General features: G+C 44.2%; 1 protein-coding gene across 1 annotated transcript in view; it reads left to right on the top strand.

The window, feature by feature from the left end:
• Positions 1-917: 917 nt before the first annotated feature.
• Positions 918-13720, top strand: part of LOC107295428 (calcineurin B homologous protein 3-like) — a 20640-nt gene continuing 7837 nt past the window's right edge. Inside the window, exons 1-2 of the mRNA XM_015824743.1 lie at positions 918-993; positions 7506-7575. Coding sequence (XP_015680229.1) covers positions 936-993; positions 7506-7575 — 128 coding nt within the window. The 5' untranslated portion in view covers positions 918-935. The remainder of the gene's footprint in view (positions 994-7505; positions 7576-13720) is intronic.

Genomic DNA, 13720 nt, shown 5'->3' with positions numbered 1-13720 from the left:
CTTGTGGACTTCAACTCCCAGAATGATATGCTGGCTGGGGAATTCTGGGAGTCCAAGTCCACAAATCTTTAAGTGGCCAACTTTGGAGAGCCCTGTCTTAGAGGACCTCAAAGCAACATCCAAACTGGTTGGATTTGTCCATAGCACACCCAGGTCACACATCTCCATTCCTACAGGACAAATAAGCCCAACCCTTATCGCATTCAGAGGGAGTATCAATCCTCTCCTTTCCATGCTGCAGTGGCAACAGAAGACATTTCTTTTCCCGGGGGGGGGGGGCTGGGGGCTGGGCCAACCCTGGGCAGCCTCCAACCCTCCTGATGAATTAATCATGATTTGTTAGCAGCAATCTGTTGGGAGAAGAACATCCAGTCCTTGGTGAGCTAATGGATCCGAGGTTCCTCTTTTTTGGGGGGGAGGGGGGCTTAAGGCTCGCAGCCAGACCCTCCTCTGCCGACTTTAAAAATTCCCCCACGCCCCCCTCAAATAAAACAAATGCATCTGCTAGTTCCTCTTCTCAAATTTGCAAGAACGCAAATGTTTGGGTTTTTTTGGTTGCTACGGCTGCCTCTCCCCCCAGGGAGAACTGGGACCAGTGGAAAAAAAGAGAGCATTCCCAGCGGATAGCAAGGCTGTTTTTTTTAGACAATTGGCCCAGCTCCTGCGCTGTGGCAGGCGTTGAGACCCTGGGGGAGCCTCCTTCTTTCCTTCCTCTTCTTCCTCCTCCTCCTCCTCTTTCTGGATATTCCCACTCGCCTTCATGCTTCTTGCTCCAGACTTCAAACTCCGCCGCTGCAGCCCAGTGCGCGCTCCTCTCCAGCGCTCCGGGGTCCATGCGCCCCTTCCCCTTCATCTCCCTCGGTCCTCCTGCCGCCCTACCCTGCCCTAATCCAGCCGGGACCCCCCCCCAAGCCCCTGCCCCCAATAGCCGAGCCATGGGCTCTTCCCACTCGATGTCCGAGGAGAACCGCGCACTCGCCCACAAGACCGGCTGTGAGTACAGGAGGGGTTTTCTCTCCCACCCCCCACCCCCGAGTTTCCCCTTCGTGGGTTTGACTTTCCACGTCCTCGGGGCGGGGGTGCCTCTCTCACCCTCTGCCCCCCCCCGGCTGGGCTCCCACAGCATCCCCAAGAGCAGCCGGGGTGGGGCTGGGAGGGTCGCGGAGTGGGGCGCGCGTCTGGAGCAACTTTACGCACTCTCGGGTCTTGCAAACCCCAGGCTTTCGAAATGAATTTCTGCTGCTTATTTTGGGGAAGTTTGTTTCGGGGAGCTTCCTGCCCACAAAAGCCCTCGAGTTGCGGCCTTTTTCCAAGCTGCTGTTTTGCCATGGGACTTTGCACTTGGGGAGGGGGGGAAACTCAGCTGGGGATGGTGAGGGGGGCGTCCCCAGGAGCTTGCGAGAAGCATGCCCCGGGCAAAAGAGAGATTGAGGTGGGGAAGGATTTCCAGGCAATCCTAGAGTTTGCAGAAGGACCTTCAGCCGGAATGAAAATAAAAGTCCTTAGGAAAAAAAGGACAGAGCAAGCGAAGAAGGAAGGGGAATATTTAAAACAGGGCAGCGGCCAGCTCATAAACTTGAGGATTGTGGCATAGGAGAGGGGAGAAGGGAAAACCTTAGGGAGAAGGGTGCAAGGGGGTTGCTGGCTGGCACCACGCACAAGAATAGTCTACCTTGCCCCATTTTGCAGCAGCAGCCAATCAGGATGGAAACCAGGCTGGGGAATTAGGTCTGTCCTGCAGTCCTGGATTTATTGTAAGAAACAAGCAGCTGAAGAGGGAGCAGTTGCGCAGCGGGAGGTTGAAGAGGGTCAGGAATATATTTAATTTGCTGCCTCCTTCATAAGAAAAATTGGTCAGCATCCTCTGGCAGACAGACTGGCTAGAGAAGGAAGGATTGACGTCCATGCTAATGGATCCGATGCTTTTATTTTAAAAGGCAGCTCGCGTTTCTATTGCATTTTCCACCCAGGGTGGCTGATACATTAATGAAATAGCAGTGGCTGCGCCCTAGACGAATGCTTTAGTTTCTGTACCTTATTTTTACTTGTCAGATTTATGTAGCCGCTCCTCTCCCGATCAAAGTGACTTTGCCCTCCCCCTGCACAACAAAACTAAAAAGACAGTGGTTCAGTTTCTCCAGAGTTGGCTCTTAGTCTTGAGGCACTTTGGAAATGCTTCTGGGTTTCTTTGGGGGGGAATTTTGGAGCAGGTTTATTATGCCAGGAGGCACAATTGGCCCACAGTCACCCAGCTGGCTTTCATGCCTAAGGCAGGACTAGAACTCACCGTCTCCTGGTGATTGGTCCAAAGTCACCTAGCTGGCTTTCATAGCTAAGGTGGAACTAGAATTCACCATCTCCTGGTCATTGGCCCATAGTCACCCAGCTGGCTTTCATGCCTAAGGCGGAACTAGAATTCACCATCTCCTGATGATTGGACCCAAAATCACCCAGCTGGCTTTCAGGCCTAAGGTGGGACTAGAACTCACCATCTCCTGGTCATTGGCCCATAGTCACCCAGCTGGCTTTCATGAGTAAGGTGGGACTAGAACTCACTGTCTCCTGGTGATTGGACCCAAAGTCACCCAGTTGGCTTGCATAACTAAGGCGGAACTAGAACTCACCATCTCCTGGTCATTGGGCCAAAGTCACCCAGCTGGCTTTCATGGCTACGGCAGGACTCGAACGCATGATCTCCCACTTTTTAGCCAGGTGCTTTAGCCACTTTATGCCCCAATAGAGAAACTGAGCAAGGCTGATGAGATGAAATTCAGATGTTCTAGCAGACAGACAAAGCCACTCTTCTCCACATCGCAACTCTAGCGAGACAAGCCATCTTCTAAAGATGGTTACTGCTCTCCAAGCTCTCTTCCTGCTTCTGTTTTTCTGGGCAGAGATGGGATTTTGGATTAGATTAAAACAAAAACAACAACCAAAAAAAGGATAGTTCCAGGGGATAAAGCAATTCCGCACAACATTCCGGGCTGCCATAACCTCTTCAGTCCAAATGCCCAATCTACCCTTTTTTTCCAAGCGGACTCAGCGCCCTTTGGCTGAGCTCACAAGAGGCTGATGGGCACTGGAGTCCAACAGGAGCTGGAGAGTCACAGCCTCCCCTAAACTGGAAGAGGGAGAGGTATAAGCATGGAATAATTTATGCCCCCTGTTACAGAACTGTTTGTCATCTAAGAGCAGCCAAAAACTTTTATTGCCTGCAATTGGGCATGGCTTCTAAGATTGCATTGTTGAAATGCGGGCTAATTAAAAGATGGAATAAAGTGGAATTGGCGAAAGGAACTGAACAAAATTCCAGGGTGAGATGAGAAATGGGGAAACGAGGCAGGTCGTTTTGGTCCAATTTGTCTAACTTTAACCAGTGGGTAGAAAGACAGGATATAAATCTAGTCATAACCAAAGAAACATGTTGTGTTTATGGAGCACTTTCTGATTGCTGTGCTCAAAGAGGTTTGCAATATGTTTACACTATCTAGAATTATTATGCGTCTCCCCCTCTTCTTCCCTCCCTCTGTGTGTGTGTGTGTGTTTGTGTGTGTTATGGAAGCCAACAGTAAAAAGAATCCTAACTATAACGGAAAGACAACTGTGCAAAAATTTAAAAAAAATATTTGGTGTTTTGCAAACATCCCAAAAAGCAAGTTCCAATTCAGCACTGAAGAGATACATACACACACACACACACACACACACACACATATATAAAACACATGCAATATATGTTATATATAGATGTGTGTGTATGTGTGTTTGCGTGTGTGTGTGTGTGTGTCATAACATATATCGTAAAATAATAAAACAAACTCCTATGCCCAAAAATATTGTCCACCAAAAAGAAAAATAAAGCAGAGAAATCAGTAAAATTTCATATCCTACTGTTAAAAAAGTGGTGGCATCAAAGTTCCATTTGCTTTTATGGATAATGTGTGTGCTGCTATCGTGAGGGGGGTTTTTTTTGTTTGTTTTTTGGGAAAAAACACTTTATTAAGTTTCCAAATAAAAATGCAAATACAAAAATTAGGAAATTTAAAAAAACCAAGAAAACGTAAAAGTAGGGGGGAATGAAAAATAGAAATAATAAAAAAAAATAAAGACTTCAAACTTCCCTAAGTACAAATACACATACTTAACCAGATAATGTCTTACTCTGAATTAAACATAACATGAAACATGAAAAGCCGGCTTTGTTTTATGGTTATTCACATGCTTTTATTTTGTTCAGGGATATCTGCACAATATGCTCTAGAATAATCAAATTAAACATTACACGACTTGACTATTCTTGAGCATATCTTACAGATACCCCTGAGCAAGACAAAAGCATGTGAATAATCATAAAACCAAGGCTTTTTTTTTCCAACAAAGCACTTTTTTACAGCTATCTCTAGCATCTGCAGTTAAAACTGAAGAGCAAATAAGTCCCCAGTGCAAATATAAATAAAAGCTACTTGGATTAAAATTGGTCTTCAATGAATAAAGGCCTTTCATACATGTCGAAAGAGGAAATGTTTAAGGAAAAAGATCTTTTTCTCCCTTCTACAATAAACAAACTGGATGTTCAGGCAGGTTTGTGCAGATAATTTAGTCTGCAATTACTCTAGAGCTGAGCTGTTATTTGATGAATAACAGGAACTTCATAAAGATTCTTGGCGGTTTTGTGTAAGTGAAATAGACATCATGTCAATATTTAGGATTACGAGGCGTCATTCAAAAGTCTGGGGCTTTAGATAATTTGTGTTTTCAAACAGTTACCAGCCAGTAACAAATGTAGTTGCAATGTACCTTTATCGCAGATCAGAGTTATTTGCGTTTCCTAAACCCATAAATCATAAGTACTATTAATGCATGTTACTAATAATTTGCTGCTTATTTATAAACCTGCCTTTTCTCTTGACACCTGTCTATTTATGCTATTCATTTTACGAACAGCCTGACCTGGATAAAACAGAGTGAAAATCCATATGTTATTTTTAAAATGTCATTTGAAACGTCACCCTGTCCCAGAAGCCGATTATAAATCGATAACATCATTGTAAATAAAGAATAAAACCTAACCCCAAAACCCACAAAAGACAGAAGACATTTGATATAGTGGCTCAACCTTCTACTAAATATTCAGATTTGAAGTTCCCTGGAGCTGCTAAACTTTTAGAGTTTATTTTGTACTAACTGTCCTCTTGAGCATGGCCTATCTTCACAAAGTAGCGATAGGATATAATTTTTAATAGGACAAGTTATAGTGAAAGATTGAAAAAGAATCATTTACCTATTAATAGTACAGATGGTAACTCAGCAGACTAAAAGGAAAGACTCACAAATGATTGTTTTTGTGGCTCAGATGTCCTGTCCTACAGCTTTGGATAGAAAAAAAATCTCCTTTTATAAATGAATTATCCTATTTTGCGGGAAAAGGTGACCCATTTCTAACTGGGTTATTCTCAAATTCCAAGTTGGCTGCTAATGGAAGAATTTTCTTTCAAAGGTGGGGCTCCTTGTATCCTAATTGCAACCTCTCCCCCCCCCCATTATCCTCAGGAAAGGAGGAAGGAAACTCACTTCCTACTCTTGATTACAGGAAGAATCTTCAGCGCTCTGATTTTTTTTAAAAAAAAAATCCTAATTTTTTTCCCCTGCAATTTTTGTTTTTGTTCAGTTGGAGGAAAGGGGTAGGTAGGGATGATTGTAGCAGAGTGCTTCCCAAAGTATATCCTTCATTAGCCAAAGCTGCTTACAGAATGAAGGATAATAGGATTGGAAGGGACCTTAGAGGTCTTCTAGTCCAGTCCCCCCTGCTCAAGCAGGAGAACCTATAACCTTCTGGACAAATGATTGTCCAGTTTCTTCTTAAAAGCCTCCAATGATGGAGCACTGTTTGCCTCTGTATATAAACAAGAGAACAAACCCCACTCCCTTCTAGCACTGATGATGTTACCTAGTTGGGTCCTGAAACGTCTGCGAGAAAAGAAGCAAGCTCAGAGAGCACCCAGGACCCCACAGTCCTCCTTCCTTCCTTCCTTCCTTCCTTCCTTCCTTCCTTCCTTCCTTCCTTCCTTCCTTCCTTCCTTCCTTCCTTCCTGCACTGATGATGTTACCTAGTTGGTTAATGAAATGTCTGCAAGGAAACAACGGAGCTCAAGAAGCCCCAAGGAGCCCTCATTTCTGAGCTACAAATATTCCCTTCCATGGGTAACAGAAGACTTAGCTTTGCAAGGAGAGGAATTTTGCCTTCTGATGACACATCTGGCGTTACGTGCTCCAGGCTGTTAGGTTTATAGATGCCCTTCGGCGATGGGGGCTGAACGGCCAGACTTCTGCAACTGCTCCAGGTCCCTCCCTTTCCAATTCTCTGCCTTCCCCAAGAGACAAGATCTCCCCCGCTGCATTTACGAACACAAATATTTGCATTTTAGGAGTTAATAAAGTGCCTTTTTGGCTGGAGCTGGACTTTATAGGCTTTCAGAGTTTGGAGGCTGTGCTGTCCAGCCTTTCTATCCGATTAAGAGGATGGGGAGGCGGAGGGAGTTCTCTCAAGGAGGATTTGTTGCCCGAATGTAACAGCTGAAGAAGAAAAAGCAATAAGCTACAAGAGCTGTTCATTTATTGCACCTTGGAAAGACCAATTTTGCATCAAGGAGCAAACTTCAAAGGCATAAAAGTTTTATCGGTAAATAAGACCCTTCTAAAAGGATGGTGGAACTTGTCTGCCTACTTTGGAAGTTCACTTAAAAGCAGAGACAAAGAAAGAAGTAAGGAAGGAAAAAAGAAAGGATAAAAAGAAATAGAAGTAGTTTCCAATTTCCTTTGCAGCAAATACAAGCATGGTTACCAAATTGCCTCTTGTTTTTTTCCCCCTATTATCTAACATTTTCTAATCCTCAAAACCACAGATCACAAGTGCATTTTTTTTCCTGTTTCATGCAAAACGTCTGTCAGGAGTTTCCGGCCAGCCATAAATGCAGATATTGTCTTTTTTTTTCTAATCAAGGAAGTCAGTTAGGCCATCCCTGCAAGTCCCATCATCTTTACCAACCCTTCCTCCACTGCAGAAAAAGTCACACTTTTCCACTTTTGTGCATATATAAATACCTGGGGGAAGAAAGAGTTTGAAAACCATCTCATCCGTTTTTATTTTCTTTTTAATCTGAATTTTACGTATTGCCTCGAGTGCGTAATGAATAGAGGAGACATTATATATAGGAATGAGTATTTTGGTCTTAAAGTGTACACTGCAAGAATATGGAAATTGGGCCAAGAACATTTAAAAGGCCAGTATTTATAAAAGCAAATTCTTGGAAAGGCCAGAATTAGAGACATCACCTTAAAAGAAATCCAAGAACATGGCTAAGTATTAACAAACACATTTCGCTGGCTGGACGTTCTCCCTTCAGCTGCAGTTTGTTGAGTAGAAATTTTTAAAGTCCCTGATGTGTTTCTCCCAGAACTGCTTCTAAAATTCCCAACCAAAGGTTTGTTTGTCTTTTTCTCGGTAGTCACGATGGATCAAATTGAGCACCTGCATCGGCGATTTAAGCAGCTGAGCGGAGACCAACCAACGATCCGGTAAGTGCCTCAGCCTTCTTTTAAACAGTGGTTAGCATTAGCCTTCTCTAACCCTATGCAGGATGCAGAATAACAAGAGTTGAAAGGGACCTTAGAGGTCTTCTAGTCGAACCCCTTGCTCAAGCAGGAGACCCTATACTATTCTGGCTGTTTAGTCTTTTCTTAAAAACTTCCAGTGTTGGAGCATTCACCGCTTCTGGAGCCAGGTTGTTCCACTGGTTAATTGTTTTCACTATCAGGAAATGTCTCCTTTGTTCCAGGTTGCTTCTCTCCTTGATTATTTTCTATCCATTGCTTCTTATCCTGCCTTCAGGGGCTTTGGAGAATAGCTTGACTCCCTCTTCTTTGGGGCAGCCCCTCAGATATTGGAATACTGCTATCATGTCCCCCCTAGTCCTTCTTTTCATTAAAGTAGACATACCCAATTCCTGCAACCCTTCTTCATATGTTTTAGCCTCCAGTCCCCTGATCATCTTTGTTGCTCTTCTCTGCACTCTTTCTAGAGTCTCAACGTCTTTTTTGCAATGTGGGGACCAAAACTGGATGCAGGATTCCAGGTGTGGCCTTACTAAGGCCTTGTAAAGTGGTATTAACACTTCACATGATCTTGATTCTATCCCTCTGTTTATACAACCAAGGATTGTATTAGGGTTTTTTTGCTGCTGGCTCCCAATTTCTGGTTCTCTTCAAATATCTTGGGCTGCAACTTGGGGGCTAAAACATTTAAATGTCCCAAATTTGGGTCTTTAGCCCCCTCGGACAGGCTTGGGAAAAATCAGGAGAAGTCTAATAACCCTTTTCAAACTCCACCTTTTGTCAAAGAGCAGTTGTTGTCCGATGCAACGAGCTGGCTAAACCGATATGTTGGATTTAAACCGGGGCATTCCGGTTAGAAACTGGTGTAATTCTAGTTTGGGTGGAGCATCTATAAGAGAGCTGAAGAAGCTTCTTCAGATTGATGATAGATGTGATCAGTAGATGATAGACAGATAGACAGATGATAGAAGTAGATTAATAATAGATAGATAGATAGATAGATAGATAGATGGATGGATGGATGGATGGATGGATGGATGGATGGATGGATAGATAGATAGATAGATAGATAGATAGATAGATAGATAGATAGATAGATAGATAGATAGATAGATAGATAGATAGATAGATAGATATCTTCAAAGAAAAAGAAAGTCCAGTTGCCTCTTGAAAAAAAAATGCACCTGTGGGACAACCAGGATTTGGATGACGGAGAATCTCCATAGACTAGATGACCTCCAAGGTCCCTTCCAACTTTATTATTACTTTTATAAGAGAGTTTCAGCTGTTCTGAATGTAAGTAGTCCCTACTTACAATTGTTCATTTGTTGACTCTTCGAAGTTACAGTCACACTGAAAAAAAGCAACAGATGATCCTTTTTCACACTTACGACCGTTGCCACATCCCCAGGGTCACGTGATCAAAATTCGGATGCTTGGCAATTGACTCATACTTATGACGGTGGCGGTCTCCTGGGGTCACGTGATCCCCTTTTGCGAGGATCTTCTGACGAGCAAAGTCAGTGGGGAAGCCACATTCACTTAACAACCGGGTTACTAATAGCATCAACTGCAGTGATTTATTTAATAACTCTGGCGAGAAAAGTCATAAAGTGGGGCAAAACCCTTTGACCAATTGTCTCGCTTAGCAACAGAGCTTTTAGCCTCAGTTGTAGATGTAAGCCGAGGACTACCTGTCTTATTTCTGTCTAATTTATCATTTCGACATCGGAGGCAGCCTGGCTTGCCAACAGTTCTGGGCAGATTCCAAAGGATTATAAAAAATTAATAACAGCCGAGTACAAACAGTGAGTACCGAAGAATCGTGCTGAGACTCTTTGGGGGGGAGGAGAGACAGGCTAAAACAATGATTGGCGCCTCTAACAACACGTTCACACATTGTCCTGGGTGGGTCCTGTGGGGAGAGGCAACTTGTGAAGGCTCTCCTAAAAGAGCTTCTGGTTAGGTCCAGACAGAGCAGCCTTGGGTGTGCGTGGGTGCGATGCTGTTTGAAAGACGCAGAGGTATCTTTCTTAACGATTGCTAGGCACCCTGCCTGTTGGTGTGTGGGCATAGGCACACAAACACACTCACTATGTGCCTCTGATAGTTTGCAAAGGGAAGCACCAGCTTCAAATATAGCTTTTGTTGCAAAGGGCCCATCTGGACCGCAGCTAGACTCTGTTCTTCCTGAAAAATTACAAAAAAATGAATACATACGGCCCGTTTGGTTTTTGGAAAGATGAACTACCTCCCTAGATTAAAAGAAAACACAAAAAGCAGATGTTGCAGGAGAGCACATTTTGGAAGCCTCGTTTAATTTCTAGGAAATGGGTGACTGGTAACTAGGTCTAAAAACTAAAAAGGAAACTAAAAGACTAAAACAGCGTCTCGCCAGCAATCAACACCCAAATAAGCAGAGATTAACGCCGGGATTAATGCCAGACCAACAATCACACGGTAAACAATACCCCAAACAAGGAAGCACCTAGAACATTCACACCAACACTGTCAGAAAAATCCACTTGTATATAAACAGAGAGCAAACCCCACTCCCTTCTAACACTAACACTGATGAAATTCCCTAGTTGGGTAATGAAACGTCTGCAAGAAAACAAGCAAGCTCAGAGAGCACCAAGGACCTCACAGTCGTTGTCCTCCTCCTCCTCCTCCTCCTCCTCCTCCTCCTCCTTTCCACAAACGCCACTCGCTTCTAGCACTACTGACATTACCTAGTTAGGTAATGAAAGGTCTGCAAGAAAACAAGCAAGCTCAGAGAGCACCAAGGACCCCCCAATCCTCCTCCTCCTCCTCCTCCCTAGTTATTCTTTATGAAACAAACCCCACTCCACTGATGATGTTACCTAGTTGGGCAATGAAACGTCTGCAAGAAAACAAGCAAGCTCAGAGAGCGCCAAGGACCCCACAGTTCAACCCGGAGGTGCAAAGATTCTCTGCTGTTGCTAACGAGCTCTAACTATTTTGGTAGCCCTGTTTGATGTCAGCAAAGATTGTCAAGCCTCAAATCTGTGCATTTATTTCTGGTATGTTGGATTGCCTCTCTTTTTGTCTTTTCTCCAGATGTACATATTTTGGGTATATATGTACACATACACATACACATACACATACACATACACATACACATACACATACACATACACACATATATATATATATAAGTGCCGTTTAGTCCTGGCACCCAGAGACAGCCTGTCCCACTGTTCTAAACAGCCTTTCAACCACCCTCTGAACAGAGACACCTCGGGATTGATCATGATCCAGGCGCTGTTTCTCTGTTTCTAGCAGCTGCTTGTCAGGCCCGATAATGACTCGGTAATAAATAGGCAGCTCCGGTCCCTGTTTTCTGTCTAATGAGATTTTGCTTTCCCAGGCAGCGTGTTCTTTGCAGGAAAGTGGCTCTAATATAAACTCCAGATCCTACGCAGGAAACGGATCTCAAGCGGTGCCAAAATGGGTGAGACGCTTTTGAAAAGGGCCCTCAGAGTTTGCTTTTCATCCTGACCTGGTTGCAGAGGCAATCCTTCTCAGAAATGGAAGATACCCTGGCCCTTTTGTGCAGGCAAAATAATCCCTAAGGAAGGGTGTTGGTTCTAGATGGGTGGAAGATATTAAAGAGAGAAGCAATCTAGAACTAGGGAGAAACTTCCTGACAGTGAGAACAATTAATCAGTGGAACAACCTGCCTCCAGAAGTTGCGGATGCTCCAACACTGGAGGTTTTTAAGAAGAGACTGGACAGCTATTTGTCTGGAATGGTGTAGGGTCTCCTGCCTGAGCAGGGGGTTGGACTAGAAGACCTCCAAGGTCCCTTCCATCTCTTTTATTCCATGTTCTATGTTCTGAGGAATTTGGTATGAGCTGCAGATGCAGAAAAACGTCGGATTTCACGGCAACTGAGCTTTGAAAATCCAGGGGTGAGATAACCGTTAGAGAAATGGTCAGTGCATCATCTAATCAGTTACGGTATCTAATGAAATGGGCAGAATATTGAATTAAGAAGCGTGCGAAGCTTCTGCCGATTCAGATTGTTGAACCGAGCGGCTGGGTGTCTTTTTTCTCCTCTCTGTCACTTGACGTCTCTCAGACCCCACCGAGAACATCCACCTTCCTTGCCCCCGGGAGAAATACAGCAGTGATGTTAGAAAAAGGGCTTTCCCCAGCAGAAGGATGGCGTGTCCAATGGACTGATGAGATGAGAGTAGATTACAAAATGTCAGAGAAGCGTGTTTCACCCAATACCAATATATACAGAGTTTCAGTTCCATTTAGGTAGTAGAAAGAGGAGAGAGAGAGAGAGAGAGAGANGATGGATGGATGGATGGATGGATGGATGGATGGATGGATGGATGGATGGATGGATGGATGGATGGATGGATGGATGGATGGATGGATAGATAGATAGATAGATAGATAGATAGATAGATAGATAGATAGATAGATAGATAGATAGATGATAGATGATAGATAGATAGATAGATAATAGACAGACAGACAGACATCTCTCTCTCTCTTTCTCTCTCTCTCTCCTGTGTCATTCATCTCTTTCTCTCTCTCTTTCTCTCTCTCTCTCTCTCTTCCTCTCTCTAGTGTCATTCATCTCTCTCTTCCTCTCTTTCTCCTGTGTCATTCATCTCTCTTTCTCTCTCTCCCTCTCTCCTGTCATTCATCTCTCTCTCTCTCTCCTGTGTCATTCATCCCTCTCTCTCTTTCTCTCTCTCTCTCTCCTGTGTCATTCATCTCTTTCTCTCTTTTCTTTCTCTCTCTCTCTTTCTCTCTCTCCCTCTCTCCTGTGTCATTCATCTCTCTGTCTCTGTCTGTGTCTGTCTGTCTGTCTGTCTGTCTGTCTGTCTCTCTCTCTCTCTCTGTCTCTCTCTCTCTCTCTCTCTCTCTCTCTCTTCCTCTCTCCTGTCTCATTCATCTCTCTCTCTCTTTCTCCTGGAAGACATATCTGCACATTTAAAACTTGTTATGCATGCACGCATACTCGCATGTGTTTGTGTGCATGTATTTGTGTAGGCATGCATAATAAGTTTAAAATGTGCAGCTCTATCTTGCGAACATTCACTTTTGCATTCGGCTTCAAAAAATAGAGGACCCTTCGGGAAAACCGCCCCCCCTCCCAACTTGGCTATTTCTCCCTGATCTTTCCTGGTGTTCCTTCCTTCCTCTGCCGGCTTCATTAGGGCAGCCTCCGCTGTGCAAAACCCCAGGGTTGACCTTTGCACAGGACATGCGACATGCAGGTTCCCACCACACTCACTGGGGTGGGGGGGCTGCTGCTGGTGGGAGAGACAGGGGGGGCTTCTGGCAGGGAAATAGCTGCAGATGGAATTTGCCGGGATGGGAAGGCAGTTAGAGACGCCCAAATTTCATTTCTCCAGAATTTCCAGCCACAAAGTTTTGCCAAGGAGGAAAAAAACAAAAGCTGGGGGGGGGGGGGGGATAAAAAAAACCAAAGAAAGAATCTCATTCTGTGGATATTGGCAAGGCGTTCTGTTAGCAGCGAAGCTAAGCGTAAGATTTCACCCGCCACCCAGCAACCCAAACACACAAACACACACCCAATCATCTGACACTTTGTCCCTCCGATGCCAAAACAAAGCAGAAAGAATTTGGGGCAGGGTGCAAAATTGACCCCCTCCCCCTCCAATAATTTATAGTAAGGTGGGGCTGAGGATAAATAGCCATCAGGGGAAAATCAATCCCCACCACAAAGTTACCAAAAAAAAAAAAATGTTGCCTAGAATGAGAATGTAGTGGCTGGTTGAGCCAACATACCTAATTCTAAATCCAGATTAAAAGACACACTTGCTAGGTTCACCTATGACGTGGCTAAAACTTAAAGTGGACTAGAAAGCAAAAGCGGCTGGAATTATGGGTGGGTTTACTAGCCTGAGTTGTAAAATACCTGACCTGGTTTGATCCTAGTTTAACACTGTACAGGTAGTCCTCAACTTATAACAGTTCATTTAGTGAATTCTGGGAGTTGAAGTCCGCCCATCTTCAAGCTGCCTCAGCCATCAATAACCAGTCTCTCTCTCTCTCTCTCTCTCTCTCTCTCTCTCTCTCTCTCTCTCTCTCTCTCT

Source organism: Protobothrops mucrosquamatus, unplaced genomic scaffold, assembly GCF_001527695.2.
Source record: "Protobothrops mucrosquamatus isolate PMUCROS unplaced genomic scaffold, P.Mucros_1.0 scaffold2333, whole genome shotgun sequence".
NCBI classification, from domain to species: domain Eukaryota; kingdom Metazoa; phylum Chordata; class Lepidosauria; order Squamata; family Viperidae; genus Protobothrops; species Protobothrops mucrosquamatus.
This window is presented reverse-complemented; position numbering and strand designations above follow the sequence as displayed.